The following is a 19,331-nucleotide window of genomic DNA, read 5'->3' as shown; positions in this document are numbered from 1 at the left end:
AAAAGCATTATATACATATAATAATACCTAACAGAAATACAGATACTGAATAAGGTGGCAGTGTGCATGTGCCTGATGAAGTGCCTGTATGTGTGGTATATGTGGGGGTATAGTGAGTGTGTGTGTGTGTGTGTTCAAGGTTAAATATGTAACCTAACAATTATAGCCTTCAACACTCATATAGGGGATTGATTTTACAATACAATATGAACATGGGAAATGAAAACATTGCAGCAAAAATAATTCCCACCAGAAAAATGCAGACATCACTTAGACACCAACCTTCAGCTTCTCACATCATCATGTAAAGTGGCTGTTTCTATTGAATTATGTTACATTGTGTTTTGTTGGTGGTCCGTTCACCGTGACATTTAGCTTCCCTGTGCAGATGATGCAGTCTGTCTCCACATCCATCTGCTGGAAACGTACACATGGTGGTTATTAATACTGTTGCTTGTATTTTTATATTGTATTGTATACTTATTGTTTGCATACTTGTATTTTTTTATTCTTGAAAAAAATCAAAATTTGTCTATTGTCTTTTTTTTCCTTTTTTAGGATTTCAGCATTGTGGCAACGGCTTTGAAAATAACAATTACAGCAAAAGAAAGATTAAGAAAAGTACGAAAACATTTTTGAGGCTTTTGTGGCGTGAGTGACCGCGGTCTTTGTGAAACCCTGCCCGGGCTCCAGGTCTGCTCCAGGTCTGCTCATGTTCTCCTCAGTCTCCCTTCAGATCAGCTGGTTGTTTTTCCAGGACCACGCCGGCAGATGGCGGCCTTCTCTCTGCCTCACAGGCAACAACACGCGTGTTAGATTACAGGAGGCCGCCGCCGCTGCCGCTGCCGCCGCTGCCGCTGCCGCTGCCGCCGCCGCTGCCGCCGCCGCGGGCACAGGCGCAGACCGTGAGCCAGTCAGCCAGGATTTCTTCGACAGCTGGACTCGGTCCTGCCTGGCCCACGGTGTGTTTGGAGGGACCGCGGAGTTGTGTCACTTCGCAGGTTTTTCTTGCAGTTTTTTCGGAGGGCAGCAGACCGCTGTCCGCCGCACCGCACCGCAGCGCCGCGGTGGCTCCGTCCTCTCTGTCCGCCCTGCTGCCTTCATGTGTTTACGCAGCTGTGGTGAAGCCGCGGGTGGTGCTCGTGACCGCCTTCACTCATAAACTCAAAACTTTCCTGTCTCACACACTGACTGCTGCGTGGGGTTGTGTGTCATTGTGTCAGAGCTTGGTGTTTCCGTTTTCTCCACGATGATGGCACAATAACCGGCGGACAGCAGAGCACACGGGAGAGAAACACGCCTGAGCCGAGCCGAGCCGAGCCGAGCCGAGCAGCGCTGGGGGGTAAGTCAGTGTTGTCTTGTAGTCGTGTCGTACAAAAGCAGCCTGTCATGGTTTAAACTTGACAAACACAACTGTCCGGTGCTAAAAGGTGGAAAATAACTGAGGTGACCATGAAGTTCAGGTGTGAAGGACTTTGAGTTACTTTACTGGATGATTTCCATGTGGTGCCGTTTAAAAGGGTTTATTCTTTATTTATTTTATACTGTAATATTACGAGCTGAAACAATTTGTCAACATATTTGTCAATAGTCAATTTATCGAAACATTTTTTTTTTATAATTAATTAATTGATTTATGTCATTTTTCAAGCAAAAATGCCAATTTTCCCCTTGTCCCAGCGTCTGGATTGTGAGGATTTGCTCTTTCTCTTTGTCTGATATGACAGTGAACTGAGTGTCTGGGTTCGGACTGTTGGTCAGAAAAAAACAAGCAATTTAAAAGGACTTTGCGGTGTAAGAAATGTTAACAGACTTTTTCACTTCTTCTGAATATTTTATTGAATATATATCAGTTGACCAAGAGAAAAAAGGTAGATTAGACCGTGATGAAAGTAACTGTTATACTGTAATACTACGATTATACTGAAACAGTATAATATGTTCACATTTTTTATTTGAAGTGTGTCAAACAATCACGGGGTAAATCACTGTCTGCATGTCAGATGGCCCTGTGTAGGCTCCCAGGTCACAGGCTGGGAAATGAAAATAGATGAAAAAAAACTACAACCAAATTGTAGTAAAAGACATTTTCAAATCTTAGTGTAATGTTCTCCCAACCATATGTCCTGACCTTGAGTGTGTTAGAGCCCACACCTGTTCATCTAAACAGAAGCGATGTTATTTGGAGCTGAGAGGACAGTTTAGTCTGTTCGTTCGTCTTATCAGCCTGAGACATCCCAGAGTGAACAAGCTTGTTTGTCTCCAGCTGTGACCATCAGTGGTCAACTGAGGGAAATACAGCCAAGTCATTCTCACTCCTGACGCGATCATTGCAGATACATGTAGTGATAATAATGCTTTTTTGTTTTTTATTTTATCACAAAGTGTATTTAGTCTCCACTCAACTGAAAATATGATTATGTAACAGTAATTATATGTAGCAAATAGCACATGTGAGCCTATTGAACCATCACAGAGAGGAGTTGGGCTGAACCTTAGAGGCTGATACTGACATTTGAGACATCTAATCACAGTATATCAGCCCATACAGTTAACATTTTGGGCAAGTAGCCTTCATAACTGGCAGTTAAAGGGTTGTCACAAGAACATGAACAAAGCAATATCTTTAATTCGTTATTTCATCTTCAAGATTGTTCACCGGAAAAGAAATTATTATAAATAAGTATGTAAATTTAATAACTCACAAATAGCGGAGAAATATTTTGACCAAAATTAAGAAAAATTAGTATGAAATGTAAATAATATACGGCGGGGTCCAAGTGAACTTACATAAATACACATGCATACCAATACTGATACTGTGAAGTATATCTCTGATGTATATGAATACAGTATATTAGTCGAGCTCTAACATAAATATAATACTTTAACTGCAACATAGGAAACAATCAGGGTGCATCTTTGTTTGTCACTATATGAGTAAAAAAATGACAATTATTAAAATGTTTATGATAGAAAAATGATCATGTAAAACACTGCATGTCGGCAGCAGCACTGGGCTGTGAAACTAAGAGGAAAGATGCTGGACTAACAGGACAAAGCTGAAGAACATGAGTCAGCATCAGTGAGGGAGGAAGAGATTAGATTATGTGATTGAGTGAATTAAGTTCAAGAGGTTTTCACTCAGCATAACATCAATATGAATATGTCTGTCTTGCTTATTTTCATACTGATTCATTTGTCCACTATTTTTTGATAAACCGATGAAATGTTTTGTCCGGTGACCCTGAGAGCTCAACACACTGCAGCGTAAGAAACACATGCGAATAGACAAAACCCAAACAAATTCAGAAAACATCTCTATCAATTTGAAAGCTCATGTGATGCAACACAACCAACTACACAAACGCACTGCAAATACTCACAATAAAACCAACCACACTAAAGCACTGCAAATACAGGTAACACATCCAAATATGCAAATGCAAACGCGATGAACCTGGCAGGGACGCACTTGTTGTTGTTGTGCAAGAGCGCATCCATGTATTATAATATATGTGTTATAATACATTTATTATAATACATACATGCAAGTGCAGTGTGTCGCAGCTGGGTTCAACGCTTTTTTGTGTCCCCTGGAAACACTTTGTGTTGTGTTGTGAGAATTTGCAGCATGTGTTCTCAAATTGATGAAGTTTTCAGAATTCGTTTGTGTACTGTCCATTTGCATGTGTTTTCTAAGTTTCAGTGTGTTGAGCTGTCAGGGCCACTGTAGTTTTATCTATAAAATGTCAAAAATTAATAAAAAAAAAAAAAAAGAACATTACAGAAGGTGACGTCTTCAAATGGCTTGTTCTGTCCAAACCTCTTAGACATTTGATTTACAATCACATACTCACATTCAAAAATGACTGAAAGAATAAATTGATTATTGAAACTTTTGTTAATTAATTTTCTTTTCATCAGCTAATCAATTGATTTGCTAATCATTTCAAGAATTGTGTCCATTGGTGTGTGAAAATTATCTCCTCAAAAATCCATTGTTCATAATTGGGGTCACAAGTATTTCACACCCCGAATATCTGATCATTTATCTGATGCACCCTCGTGAATACTCCGTCTTTAACAAAACGGCCTCGGTGGCTTGAGTTATGAGTTATGTCCCTTCTCACGTTTTTCTGGCCCTTGACACTTTTTTAGGCCCTGAAATTCCATATGTCAGCTCTTAATTTGCCATTGAAATCTGAAAATGAGATTGCTCTGTTTGTCTTAGTCAGAAAGCAGCCACAAATATATCATAAAGATATTGTGAAGTATTTTTAAAACAACATATCAGGCTGAGCAATCTCTTGAGAGCTCTTATCTATCAAATGTTACATGGGGCCCAAGCTTCTGGGCATTCAGCATTAGAAGACAGATGAATATGAATCCCGTACAAGGATAAGTAAACATGATCTAAATGAGGCGCAGAGTGTAGTGGGGATGGATTTCACAAGTGTTGACTGGAACCCAGGATTGCTGGCAAGGGATGAATGTCATGTTCAGAACAAAACTGTTTACATTTTCAAAACGCGCCTCTCCAGGAAGGATAAAGAGTGTGAATACCACGAAGAAACTAATGAATAAAACATGCTCACATTCTGAATTAGACCTGCTGCTCCTCCCCGCTGTCCAATAATTGTGGTTTGCTATGATTCATCACATGTTTTTTTTTCATGGCATTTTAAAAAAGATTTTAAAAAACACTAGAAATGTCTACATTTTCTGAAGAAAATGTGCTGAAGAATTGCAGCTGAATCAATTTGAAACATGAAGTGTATAAGGAGGTGAAATGTCCCTGAATGTGAAGTGTGATTAAAAAGATTAAATGAATAGGTGAAAGTACTGAAAGGAGCTGAAGTGTTAGTTGAAGTATGTGACAACAGGAATTGGAAGAGACAGTTGAAGTGAAGTAATGACATGAATATGTGTTGATTTAAATATTACAATTGAAAGATGAGTACTGAAAGTAGTTGAAGTGGAAGTGGGAATGGAAAGGAGTGGAAGTTTCAGTTTTAAATTTACGTAAGTAAGGTTTAAGTTTGAGTTCAAATCTAAAAACTGAGAGCAGATCAATCATCAGTAACTGAAATCACTTAGATAAAAATCATTTTAAAGCCACCAAATGTCAAATCCTGCATGAATCAAAATTCTAGTTCAGAAGAACTTGATTGTCTTAAAGCAGCACAACTGTAAATATTATTCAGGTTATTTTTGCTGTTTTGAAAACATAAAATGTTTAGAAGTCAGAAGTCTTGGCTTCCCGTCCTGTCAAATTTCAAGTATTTAGCAAATATTTACACAATGGAAACAGAATTAATTTCAATTCAGCTGAATGTTAGCATTCAGAATAACCCGATAGATAAGCTGCTGCGTATGCACTGAAGTGGGGTTTACAAAGTGAAACAGAAGGTTGTTTGATGGATGTTTTTTATCTGGAGAACTTCACAGTCCATGGGTGTGCCCAACCTCTCCTGCTTTTGAAAAAGCTAAGGAGTGGTAAAACTGTGCCTGTTTAATGGTGGTAGTGGGCAGGGCTTTAGTGGGGTGTGTATTTAAGCTGGGTGGACTGCACTAAGACACTAACATTCACCACATGTTTCCTCCACAGCTCAACACCATGGCTGCTGATCTCACCAAGGTCGCCTTCTTCCTTCACATCTTCACTGCTTTAGCACTGGATTCAACCTCTGAGCAAGGTATGTTTATGAGTATTCTTCTTTTAAGTTATTGCATTGCAGAAATAGATTAGGCTAAGAATTTGAAGAGTGGAGACAGATTTGAAATTATGTTTATTATTTAACATAATGTAAAACTTAATGTATTATGAAGTTTTATGCTTGGCACTGATGCTTTCTTTGACATCAGGTGTCTTCTGATGCCCAGATTTTCCATTCCTGTGTGGTTAGGAATCAAAAATGGCCATGTGGAGCAAATTTTTGACATAAGTCTCCTTTTACTGGGCCACAGGACATTGTCAGCCTGGAATAATGGAAAACATTAATAGTTGCATAGTTGCTGTGGTGCTTTGGCCTTAAAACAAATATGACATGTGCTGCACAACAGCGAAGCCCACCACAGAGAGCCAAAGAGAACAGCCAGCACATTTCTCGTGAAGTGGCTTCCCAGGAATTCTGGAGAGCAGAGAGCACTCCACTGCTGAACAATGAGAAGCTGTTTATTTGTAGAGCCCCCCGCCCACACCATTCCCCCTTTTTGCTAACAGTGCCAGTGGAAAGGCTATGTATTTGCATACATGAGCCGTGTTTTATCCACAGATAGAAACAGGGTCTGCATTGACCACTGAAGTCACGCACGGACATCCTGTACTTTGTCTTGTTACGTAACACTGTCAGTGAGTTAGCGGCGGGGTGGACAGAGGATTTGTTCCCCTCTGCTCCTGTTCTCCGGCTACTTATTTGTGTTCTGTGTTTGTTTCATGTTGTGTGGGATTGAACAGAGCAGGTGTGTTTTCCCCCTGTAGCAAAAATATTGGAGTGAGAGCCAACAGCGTGTTCATCGAAATGAGTAGTGCCTGAGCTAAGAGTAATTCTTGCAGTGGGTTTGCCAACTTTTAATAGCCTGCAGATTTCTGAATTGCTGCCTGCATCTCAAATTTTGTTGAGTGATTCAAAGCGGTCTGGTGGCGAATGGCTGCTTTCCCGGTTTGAGAAACAACGACATGTAACTGAAGAACCAATACAAATTGAACATGTTCGGGATCCCAGCATGTTCTAAAAGATGTACTTTATGATGCCGACACAGTTTTTAGCAGACAGGCCAATGAAAACAACAAATTGTGTTAGCTGGCTAGCTTTTGCTAACTGGCAACATTAGCTACCCCAGCCTGCCTATATTTACTCATATTATCATGGCCAATCTTTCTAGTGGCTATGATTGATATTTTTTATAATAGGACTGTATATAAGAATGTATATAATGTTATATAATAACAGTGTGACAGAGCAACCAGTCCTCCAACCTAAACACCCTTGTAGGCTGTTTTTTCAACCCTCTGCTACGACCTATAGGAGTGTTTCCTGAAACAGTGCCCCTACGGCGGCAGGCGTACCAGACCTTGGTTGTTATGGTTACAATAATAACAATGTGGTTAGCTTTGTCGAATAGTCATGGATAATAGAAACAACATAAACTGCTACTTTCACAAGGGAATTGAACACCACTCTCCTTTGTCATATTCCTGTGGTTTGTTGACCCATCCACCAACCCCAACCTTCTCCTGACGTGGACTTTATTGCTCTGTAAACTACGTCACCACACTTTTCCCTTTTGCCAAGAGATGTCGTCTAACAACAAAACGTAACTATGGGTCATAGTAACCTGCTGCACAAATGGCCCATGAGTTTGTTTTTTATTGGTGGACAGTCTTTGCACACAGCCTGTATTCAGAACTGAGCCTTAAAACGAGCTGTTAGGACTTCTGTAACTTTGTGATGTCACAGCAAACAGTTACCGTCCATGCCCCCAGCACGGCCCACCTGGACCCACTGTCCAGCCTTGCAGGATTTGATTTCTCTGAGTGTTTACCTGAAATCTGCTATATTTCTATTCGATCATTCATAAAACAGTCAGCCAATCAGAAGAGAGACTCAAGCCTGAGAGAGGAGATGTAAAACTACACTGAGATGGTTTTTGATTCTTACAACCACAAATATATGTTCAGATGGATGTAAACATTTCAAAACATTTCAAAGTGTAAAATATGGGACCTTTAAAAGACTGATCTTTGAATCAGAGTCTTCATATCTTTTATGAATCAATATCAGATTATTCAAACAAAGATCGATTTGAACCAGAGAATCCATTTATTTCGACCATGCCCTTGACGAAACTACGGAGACTTCTTACCTGAATCTGCAGATCCCCTCGGCCGTTCATCATTTATCTGTGTCGACCACAACTTGAACTGTCAGTTTATTCTCATAGTGTCACTTCAGCAGCAGCAGGTTTCAGAGAAAAAGCTCTAAAACCCCACTGAACAACACCTGCTCACAGGAGCACCACTGTTTATGTCCCTCAGGGATCAGGACATTGGTTCTTAATGTGATTAGGTTTCTTGGCCTGAGAGACCTTTTTTTTCTACCGACATTTTGCCTATAAGCCTTGTTAGGTTAGTAAAGAACGGTAATCAGTGATGAGAGCGTTGTGGCCCTTAGCCAAGGGAGGAAATGGCTTTTCTAAATGCACAGGATGAGTTGCCCCCCCGAGAGTGCACTGATTGATGTCTGAACATGTGACTCTGTAAATAACCGTTTGCCCTCTGTGCTCACCGGAAATACATTAATAACAGGTTCCCACCGACACATTGTGCCGATGTTAATAGATGCTATAATAGGAAAAACACACATTCATTATCATCAAGAGGTTGCATAAACAAAGTGAGGCAATACGCTGTGGTTCTACTTGCTCGTTTATGCGATCTGCTGACTTAGTCCTTTAAAGGAAATTAGTGTTAGCTGCTATTTCCTGCTCCCTTCAAAAACATGACCAAAAGGAAACACTTGTGGGCTTATAAAAACAGATTGAACGAGGATGTTGTCTTTCAACAGGAAATAGACTGTGGTGGCGGCACCCAGACATAAATCATGCTGTAAACATGTTTTCTTTGTACGGCTGAGGTAGTTTACCCCAGAAAGAGGAGTCCTGTTATGAGAATGTGCTTTAAATTGATATCGCCATATTGGAAAATTCTCTGTGTGTTTTGTGGGTCTAGTGACTGTGTTCAGAAAGCACTCCACATCTCCTGCTCACATGTTTACTTACACCAGACGTGAACTCTGCTGAGCAAACACAGCAGCACTTGCTTTGACGTACAAGCACAAAAATGAAGCCTGTCAGTTTGCAGGGTGATCTAGTTAGCAGCGTTCTCTGCCAGGGAGGACCCAGCTGTACACAACGCTTGTATGTTAAGGGGTACTATGTGAGAGTTTGACTCAGCAGTGGGAGAAGTACTCAGATCAGTTGTAGCAAAAGCAACAATGTAAAAATACTCAGTAAAAATGCATCCAGAATTTTACTTGAAAGTAGATTAATTAGTAAGGTTGGGCAGTGGGGAGCTTATTCTTACTACTTTATATACTGTTGGATACAGGTATGTGTAACAATACCATATTTCATAAGTTGAATTTGCACCGTATTAGTAACTAAATAAACATGTTTACGAGTACATGTAGTGGAGTAAAGAGTACAGTGGTTCCCTCCAACATCCTGTAACAAAAGTACAAGTAGGGCTGCAACATGGATCAAATCTTCCTTCCCAGTATGTGTAATTATATGACCCACTTTTGCTATATTTTCTAATAGGTATTGTACATTTTCTGGAAATTAACTTTAGAGAGTGAATTGCCCGAATGTGAACCTCTGTTTTTGGCTAAACCGATGAATAAAAAACCAGACTAACAAAATTATGTCATAACTTAAAGGTGGGAGACCTTTGACGTAAAATTATTAAATTTCACAATGTACTGCTGCTCACAAGGTTAAGAATGAATTTCCATCCTCAAGCTATTTCATTTCTTTGATGCAATAGGCCTGTAAATCCAGTATTGCAGGAAATCGGTCCTGCTCTCTGATTGGCCCACAATGGTATAACACCACCAGTATAAGTATCTATTTATTATAAGTATCTATAATTGTCTGTTTAACTATTTATCTCAGTATAAATAATGTCAAAATGGAATTGTGGATTCAAAAAGTGAAATCCAGCTAAACACCCTTACGCTACCAAACTGACAGGATGTGTTTTTAAGACGTTTTCCCTGTCTAATAACCCATTTATCACGATGAAGTGAGCCAGAGAAATTCTCCGCATAACTGAGCGTCAAATTGATTTCACTCTTGATCCTGAGCTAAGTGCAGTTCTGAGGAGGAGTCGGGGATCTGGTAAACAGGTTATTTTTAACCTGTAACTCCCCTTCCCTGAAGCACCCTAAGCGGGCCAGAGGTATTCATCATCTGCTGCCGGCGCTGCCTCTCAGCTGTGAAGGAGCCATCTTGTCCTGACACTTCTCAGTACTCAGCCAGCCAGCGCTCGTGTTGTTGTTTGTCCCTGAAGTGCTGATGTGCACAGCTGAGAGCTGCTGCTGTCCCCAGGACCGCTGATCGCCAAGACTCCTGCAAACACAGTGTTTACTTAACAGAATGTAAAATAAACACTCAAGTAGAAAAAAAAAAAAAAAGAAACCCAGCTCTTTGCTTAAAGGGCTAGTATTCCCTCACTGACTTATCTCAGGAGCAATTAATTTCAAATTCATTGTTGTTTATTTATTATTCAAAGTTTTGCACTGGTTTTGAGTAAAGCCCTGGATACTGGAAATTTAAGGCCGACACCAATATTGACATTTGAAGTGTAAAAGATCTGATAACAAATAGTTAACAGTGAAATTTTAAGCCTACAAGGCACATTTGAATTAGTTTTTTTAAATGAATTGTGACTTAAATCTTTATTATTTGTATCTGGTATTATCTGGTAGTACAGTACTACCAGTGCATCAGCTGATAAAGTCAGTCTGGCTGATACACTGGTCGTGCTCTGCTTTTGAGATATTTTTCCCAGGTACTATTGATAATCCGCAGTTTTCATTGGAAATACTCTCTCACAGAAATAGCCCCCATGAAAACTGCTGATAGTGTTTTCTGTGAATTGCCCTGATGAGATGTTGCTGTTGAATATTTTTCACGCAGTGACCATCACAAAAGAAACTGCAGAAGCATCTGTTTTATCAGAGGCATATCTTAAAACCTGGGCATATAATTTCCTCTTGCTTTGGATACAGCATGGAGCATGGAGCTAATCTTTTCAGGAGAGGATGAAGTGTTCACACATACATCATGCATTACTGAGACTGTATCAATATAATATAGCCTACTATTATTATGATTGTGTACTGTTTTTGTGGTTGGTTTATGAACTTGCACTTTATGAGTTTGTACCAACAGGGAATGACACAAAACGAAGAGGCTTCGCTGACCTAACCATAGTCAGATACAGCATTGTGAGAGCAGACTGCACAGGACAGTACCAACAGGAAAAACATACATTCAAACAAACTAAACCCTGTAGCATTAATACAGTAAAATAAATTGTAATAATAGTTTTTTTTGCAGTTTGTGTAGTTGTGTGTGTTAATACAACACTCTTACTGTGTTTTGTAACAGTTTGTAGGTGGGGTGTGTGTGTGTGTCACTCACCTGTGTGGCAGACATACCCTGCAGCTCTCTCTGTACTCTCCAAGCAGGACTGGCAGTTTGTCATGTGGTTGAATTTCTGGTGTTTGTATTTGAATTATTGGAAATATTTTTGCTCTGATTGGCTGGAGGTTGGTGCATTCTGTTAGAAAGTGCAGCTCTGTCTCAACATCGTCTTCGTTGCACAGCTGGCAGACGCGCTCCTTTTTGGGGGGGGTCATGATTTTTTTATACTGGCCTGTCTCATTGGCTGGTTGTGCTGACTGAGCCTGTACTTTGTCAGGGTGGTTCTGTGTTTAATGTCAGTCATGCCCTTTAGAGATTTTGGGGTATATGAAGCCATTGGCAATTTAATTTCATGAAAACAAAATCCTTTCCCACATTATATATCATACTTTCCTTAGTTTTCTAGATCTTTCTGGAGCTGTCGTAACACCATCCACAAGTTGTTCAAATGTTTTGCAACTGTGAAGAGCTCCTAAATTTCTTTATATGCATTGCATTGTGCAATACTAGCGTCTCTCAGCGGCACACTGGTAAATACCGACCATTATGGTGCACTCAGTTTTGCAGGAGTTGGGCCACAGCTAAGGTCAGCTACAAGAGAACTATGTAGAAGCCCTGTGCACACATTGTTTGAGTTTATGTAGCCAATAAAACAGGATCCAGGAGGTGCTTTCCGTGCACAGTGTTATTGCAGTTATTCCACGACAGCTGTGGCAGTGAACTCTCTGGCTGCAGCTTTCACTTGAAGTAAAATGACTTCCAGGAAAATGCTGATGTTTGCCCTGTGGCTCAATAGAAACCTTGGCTCAAAACAGCTGCAGCACAGAGAAAAACGCCAAACAGATCTTTACAGTATAAAAAAGGGATAAGATGTGTAATTATTCTCCCTTCTCCCTCTCCGTCTCATTGCAGTCCTCCCGCCAAGAAACCCACACCTCACTGGCTGCGTCTCCAACGACATGGAGACTTTCCGCTGCAGATGGAATGTCGGCACTTTCCAGAACCTCTCTGAGCCTGGAGAGCTGCGCTTATTCTACATTAACAAAAGGTGAGGGGTGAAAACATTGTCATCACCATCAGGAAATATGTGGTCCCTCTGTGCTTTCAAGGAAATCAGGGTGTGCAGGCTTTTTAGAAATATGTGCATGAAAAAAAACGGAAAATAATTGAATCATAGAAAAATATAATAATACAAAAAACTGAAGTTACACTTAGTGACTCTGATAAGGTGGACGAAGTACAAAGAAACAAAACAGAAAAAGTGGGTTACACGTGAAGTTAGTTTGTACATTATGTATAATAAGGAAAGAAAGAAAAGGTGATTGTTAGAAAATGCATGAAGGTTTAAGAAAATGTTTTTTATAGTCTTGTGGTAGTGGAACAACTGCCTTTAGAGCCTGATTGTGTACATTGTTGTATCCAACAACAATATACATTTTAACATGGGAGTCTATGGGGATTGACCCACTTTTGTGGCCATTTGAGGAACTGCAGTTTTTTGCCACTTAAGTGTTGGCTTCATTTTTCAGCCCCAGAGGTTGCCGCGTGGAATCAGTTCATTGCTGGTTTTGGTAATTTTCATAGAATTTGTTGACAAAAATAAAAATGTGAATATCGCCAGCATAATCAACTCAGTAGCAGTTATCAAGTAGATAGGGCTAAATATGTGCATTCACAAAGTTATAATCTACGGCTGCAAAAATACTCAGTTTTCTCGTCTAAAATATTTAGAAGCTGCTTTGTTGAGTAGATTTTCAGGCTGACTGAAGAGCTGTTTCCCTTCACCTCCTTCCTGACCACATGTCGTCTCTCCCCCACATCGCAGATCCCCCCTAATCTCTCCTAAAGAGTGGAGTGAGTGTCCTCACTACAGCACTGACCAGCCAAACGAGTGCTTCTTCAATGAGAGCCACACATCCATCTGGACATATTACAGTGTCCAGCTCCGCTCGAGGGACCAAACCGTCCTCTATGACGAGAACCTCTTCTATGTTCAAGACATTGGTGAGTTTACTGCCTCACTGCTCAGTTGTCATGGTCCGGATTATAGAAAAGTCGAGGTCAAAACCTAGTGTATGATATCATGACTTCCTGTTTGCTTTCTGTGTCACCTGGTTTCAGTGTTCTGTCTGCCTCCTTGTCCTCCTCTCGGTGCACAAATATACAGTATCATCATACATCCAAATCCCAAATAAAGCTGTTCACATGTTTTCCTGTTTCTGTTGTCAGACAACGGAACATGTTTGACATAAGGACTACATGTTAACTTAGAAGCCATTTGCAAGCTGCTGCTAAAATTCTAAAATCGCAAGTTCATCTGACGAAATCACAGAACACATAAGTTTAAGACAAAGACGACCGTGATTTCAGCTACATGTATATTTACTTGTCAAATGATAACTCAGAAAGTTCGGAGTGACAGACTATCTTTCTTATTTAGCCACTCACGCAGCGAAGTGCCTCCGTCTGAGTAAGAAGCTGTTGACACCAGGAGTGGCGTTACTGGTGACTCTCTGAGTAGCTTTGTCCAAAATCTCTAGATTTGTTGCCAGGTGCTTTTTTGAAAAGAAGAGTCTCTAAATCTAGCATCAGATGCACTAAATGCAACACTGATGGCTGTAAACACCCACCTAATAGAAATCCAGATTGCAAAATGAAACTTCTGGCTCAGTATACAGCCTGGTCACAGCCAGTCTGACCCATGTCCTTCCACATCTGGGTAGATTCTGGCTGTTATCTGTTGGCTGACAGCTGGAAGTAGTGTGGAAGTAGCATCTTAACATCATGCTGTGTATGGGCCAGACTTGGTCCATGGAACCAGGGCGTATACTGGGCTTGAAGAAGCACAAGCATGTGGCCCATTTATAGGCCAGATGTATCTTGCAATCTGGGAACTGTTGGCACTAATTCATTTTGAAAGAGCAACGGCCAATGGAGGAACTCCAACTCAGTCACATGGCATTTGACTGACCAATGGTGGAACTATGATCACCCAACTCCATCACTCACCTCTGTACAGCCATATGAGGTTTTCCCATAGTCCACACACCTAAAATGTAATGTTTGAAACTCTGACTGAGGATATGTTCAATTGCTGATGACTAAAATTTTTTTGGTCTGCAGTGCAACCAGATCCACCAGTTGGCCTGAACTGGACGCTGCTGAATATGAGTATAACCGGCACTTACTATGACATCATGCTCAGCTGGAAGCCTCCTCAGTCTGCAGATGTGGCGATGGGATGGATGAGGCTGGAATACGAGGTCCACTACCGCAATGTCAACTCTGACCAGTGGAAAGCAGTGGGTGTCTTCTAATTTTTATTGTTTTGTGTTAATTTAGAGCTTCAGTTAAGTTGAACTTACATACTTGATCATCAGTTAACCTTAGTACAGCTTACTGGAAGGAAACATGAATGTTTCTTAGAGGACAGGACTGTAATGCTTAAACACTGCTTCTAGTATTTGAATCTTCTTTTTTTCACCACAGGTCGACCTCGTGAAAAGCACACATCGCTCCCTTTATGGGCTTCAAACTAACGTCAATCACGAGATTCGGGTCCGGTGCAAAATGCTTGGTCGGAAAGAGTTTGGAGAATTCAGCGACTCGGTATTCGTCCACCTCCCAGCTACAGGTAAGCACGTTTACAGGCCAGGTGGACAAAGCTGTTACAGGTGCTGTTATAAAGGTTTTTCAGTTTTACAAGGAAACCCTAGAGGCTGCAGCTGAACAACTTTGCTATGAATAAACCTTTCAATATTCCTGCCAGCAGTTTACCCCCATGCCCTTTTCACAGAGCATCATTTGCTCAATACAAGATATGAAAAAGAAATAACTCAGTAGTTATCTGTTTGATCTACTTAACTGGCTGATCAGAATGGACCTGAAGCCATGTGTGAATCCAGCTCCAGTTTACGCCCAGACATGCCTGAGTATTTGAGAATTTGGCCCTGACAAGCCATAGAAATGAGCCATTGTACTGTCTCAAAGACAGAATTTTAATGTATGTCTGTAATCATTATTGCATATAAAAAAATGTTGATTACACAACCTGACTTTGTGCACCTAACATTAAAGGATAGGTCCACATTTTTCCAGTATTTTCAAGTTTCAACAATGGTCCTCTGATGTCTGAATAAAGTTACAATGAACACTCACATTATCAACACCCACTGCCCTGAATGTCTGGAAGAGAAAACGCCTTTTCTTAAAAAGATTAAGGAAGGCAATGTTAAGTACTTGTAATAACTTGTATAATTTTATTATTATATTAAATCTTTGTGATTTTGTGTGTCTTTTCTTTCCCAGTGTCAAGATTCCCTGTGGTGGCTTTGCTGATCTTTGGTGCCTTGTGTTTAGTGGCCATCCTGATGTTAGTTGTTATATCACAGCAGGAAAAGTAAGTATTTCACAACCCCCAGGATTTCTGTGCAGAACTGCCAAGTTTTAAAAGAAAGCTTAGAGACCAGCAGCCTGTGTTGGCTGTTTGACCTTGAGAAACCATCTGTTTTCTGTGTTATCTGGGCTGTTGTTTAAAAGTGTTAAACAGTGAGATAGTCTGTATATCTGCAGTGTTTCTTATTTCACTCATGTGTTATGTCAAATTAACATTTTTCCTTTTTTTCTGTCCTAAGGTTGATGGTTATTCTTTTGCCTCCTGTTCCTGGACCTAAAATAAGAGGAATTAACCCCGAGCTACTTAAGGTATTCAGCCTGGTTACCCACATGTTATGATGCTTTACTATGACTTTCCCTAATTCATAAGCACACTGGGTGTGAAGTGACAGTCCCATTACAAAATGACATTTGCTCTTTCGTGCAAAGTAGGTGGGACTTGGAGCTTGGTGATCACTCACAGGGCTGGGATGGTGAACTTCTGTAGCTGGCGAGCTAACTGTTAACTGGCTATTTGGCCTGTCTGAGCTAATGAGCTTTCATTTCATTCAAAAAACCCATTAGCTTGTTAGCTTGGCTCAGTCGCTCAAGGGACAAAAGCTTTGCAAAGTTTATTCACAAGACATGTTTGTACCATTGACTCCTGTTAACTGTCTGCAAACTATTCCTCTATCAGGATAAATAAAAGTGAGTGGTGCAACACAACTAATAGGCTATGATAGCAATTTTTAATCCCCCAGCTTCCCATCCCCTCAAAGGTCAGGAATGTCAAGACAACTAGCTGGTGGTCAATGGCGTGAAATTTCATGACAAAGTTGACCAAAGTTGACCAAAGTTGACCAAAGTTGAACTCGAGATTTGCTCCGATTAATTTTGCCTCCTTATGCGGATCTTACGATGGTGTGTCCAGACCTTTAATGTAATACTTCACCTAAAATGTGGAATAGAGACAATTTTCAGACCCACAGAAACTTAGCTTTTGCCTCATAATTTTGTCAATTTTTTTAATTGAAGAGGATCAGTTCACTCATATCATAAAACACATTCTCACTCCACAGTGAGGTCTGTGTATTAAACTAAGTGATGGGGACATCTTTTTAGAAAGAAGTTGGTGTTTTTCCCCCAGACAAATGTCAATTATGTGTAAGGTAATTATGTGTTGCTCTCAGCGCCACAAATTACACCAATCAGCCACAACACGGTGTCTGGTTTTACCAGTTTTGATGTGAGGAGGTGATAGTCTGATTCCTTTAACACCAGTAGCAGGATCTGATGTAGTGGTTGATGAGTGTGTTTTCTTTATCTCACAGAAAGGAAAGCTGAGGGAGTTGACATCCATCCTGGGTAGCCCCCCTGATCTGAGGCCAGAGCTGTACAACAGCGACCCCTGGGTGGAGTTCATCGATCTGGACATTGAGGAGCAGAATGACAGGCTGACAGAACTGGACACGGACTGTCTCATGGAGCGCTCACTATCCTCCAACTGCTCTCCCCTCTCCATCGGCTTCAGAGATGACGACTCAGGCCGCGCCAGCTGCTGCGACCCAGATCTCCCCATCGACCCGGAAGTGTCACCTTTCCATCCTCTCATCCCAAACCAGACCCTCAGTAAAGACCCATTGTGCCCGGCAGCCTCTGAGCCGAGCTCCCCCGTCCAGAGCCCAACTGCTGAGGAGTCTCCTTTCGTAGCTGCTGGCAGGGAGGCTTTGTACACCCAGGTGAGCGAGGTGAAGTCATCTGGTAAGGTACTGCTGTCACCTGAGGAACAGACTGAGGTGGAGAAAGCCACCGGCAAAGACTCAGAGAAAGACATCATGATGGAGAAGGAGAAAGTCAAGAAAGAACTGCAGCTCCTAGTGGCGAATGCAGATCACGGAGGTTACACCTCAGAGCTCAACGCAGGGAAAATGAACCCAAGATTGTCCAAAGGGGATGTGAGTGAGCCCTGCCAGTCAGGAGGGGACATGAATTCTCCGCTACCCCCATCGCCTTACTACAAATCAGATACCACCACAATGGCCCCGCTTGCCCCTGCTCCTGTCTACACCATGGTAGATGGTGTTGACAGGCAGAACAGCCTCTTACTGACACCAAACTCCACACATGCTCCACAACTGATAATTCCAAAGGCCATGCCCACACCAGACAGCTACCTGACCCCTGAACTTTTGGGAAGCGTCACACCATAGATCAGCAGCGGACTGTGCAAAATTAAGACTATTCAGTCCAAGGCAGACATATGCCTCGGAACAGTCTTGGAGATTTATTTTCCCAATTCCCTGTTTCAATGTGAGCTTGCCTAAAATAGATGGGGGACCATCTGTGCCTGTCCTGCCACCACCTCTACCTCCTCTGATCTCCCACTGCACCCTTCAAAAGGGCTGTAAAGTCGACATGGTCGGAAGATGGGTATGAACGCCGAAGAGGGCACAAGAATGTCTTTTACCGCAGTTGTGGAAAGGGAACCAAAGGGAAATAACACAAACTGGGGCTGGGCATTGCCTCAGTAATTCAATACTGTGACACCTAAAACAGGCTTACAAATAAACTTATTAAATAACTATCTTTGTTAAAGCAGCATTAATCAGTTGTTGACCACTAGAGGACAGAATGATAAATAAGTAAGCCATGTAAAGTAGTTTTGGCTGATGTGTTCCCTTTACACAGCCAGCAAACAAAGAGCAATTCTTTGATTTATTTAGAGTTGTATTTCTGTCCAACTAATGAATCTAAGTCTAAAATTCACTCTCATTTTTGACACTGGTTTGGACTCCATCAACTCTTGAGAAAAATATCTGGCTTTTTAGCTGATAAATGCTCCACTATCATCACCAGCTTCTCTGTAAACTCTGTTTTTGCCACTATGAACTATAAGAGACTAAAAAGCTCTGTAGCGCCACAGAGTTGCTGGTTATTCCTGTTGTGTTGTCACTATAAGAGACAAGTTTCACATGACAGATGGTCCTTTCATTACATTTTGATGTAAAAATATTGACTAATTAACTTGGCTTTAATGAGAGTATGTTTACTTTTACTGTCTTATTTCCAGACATTTTGTATATCAAAAGCTTTCTTTTTGATAAAATCAGGTAATGTGCATTGATAAACCCTGTGAAAAATGCATAAACAAATGAATCATGTGTCCTGTTTTTATGAATCACAAATACTGCTTTTATGCTTTTTTATAATGTTTTCATTTCTTTTAAGTCTTTTCAGATCAGTGTTGACACAATGAAAATGTTACTTAACCAATTAGTAAGCCATTGCTTTTTTAATACTCACTCTTGGGATTCATGTATCATGTTTTTGCTAACAGATGCACCCTTGACAAAAAGCTAAATAAAGCATGAGCTGTAACTGGAGCATAAAATATTCACTGTTTATCTTTAATGCCATTTCGTATTGTGTTCTTCATTTATGGTCTAAACTGTGAACTGTTTTCAGAGCTGACAGCAAAAAGTATTTTATTGTCAGTTGTCTGCAAGTCATATCAGTAAATTCAGTCAGTATTTTGAGTGCATGGGCTATTGAGGTTATTGTTTTTCATGTGGTGCCCGGTTAACATGCATCTGCATATTAAAAGGTAAAAGTGTTGAATTTTACAGTTATTGCATTTCAACTCTTGAAAAGTGCTTGTTAGCAATAAACAGCTTTCATACTTTTGATTTTGTGTGTCTTATTTATTCGTAAATAATTTAGAAAATACATGCCCTGCAATAAAA

The 19,331-nt window shown here is 40.7% G+C and overlaps 1 protein-coding gene across 2 annotated transcripts; it reads left to right on the top strand.

The window, feature by feature from the left end:
- Positions 1–887: 887 nt before the first annotated feature.
- Positions 888–19,274, top strand: ghrb (growth hormone receptor b). Of its 2 annotated transcripts, XM_071465866.1 has the most exons (9): positions 888–1,342; positions 5,612–5,699; positions 12,127–12,262; positions 13,040–13,218; positions 14,338–14,516; positions 14,704–14,848; positions 15,523–15,613; positions 15,849–15,918; positions 16,920–19,274. In XM_071465866.1, the coding sequence occupies exons 2-9, from the start codon at positions 5,621–5,623 to the stop codon at positions 17,796–17,798; spliced, it is 1,758 nt and encodes a 585-aa protein (XP_071321967.1). In that variant the 5' UTR covers positions 888–1,342; positions 5,612–5,620; the 3' UTR covers positions 17,799–19,274. The 2 variants fall into 2 exon arrangements, with proteins under 2 accessions (XP_071321967.1, XP_071321966.1); XM_071465865.1 differs by lacking the exon at positions 888–1,342 and having other exon boundaries at positions 5,597–5,699.
- The last annotated feature ends 57 nt before the right edge of the window (positions 19,275–19,331 follow it).

The sequence above is a fragment of the Trachinotus anak genome, unplaced genomic scaffold (assembly GCF_046630095.1).
Source record: "Trachinotus anak isolate AG129_WGS33_773 ecotype Australia unplaced genomic scaffold, CSIRO_AGI_Tana_v1 ptg000028l, whole genome shotgun sequence".
Classification (NCBI taxonomy): domain Eukaryota; kingdom Metazoa; phylum Chordata; class Actinopteri; order Carangiformes; family Carangidae; genus Trachinotus; species Trachinotus anak.
The sequence above is the reverse complement of the archived record's forward strand: the minus strand, read 5'-3'. Positions and strand labels throughout refer to the sequence as shown.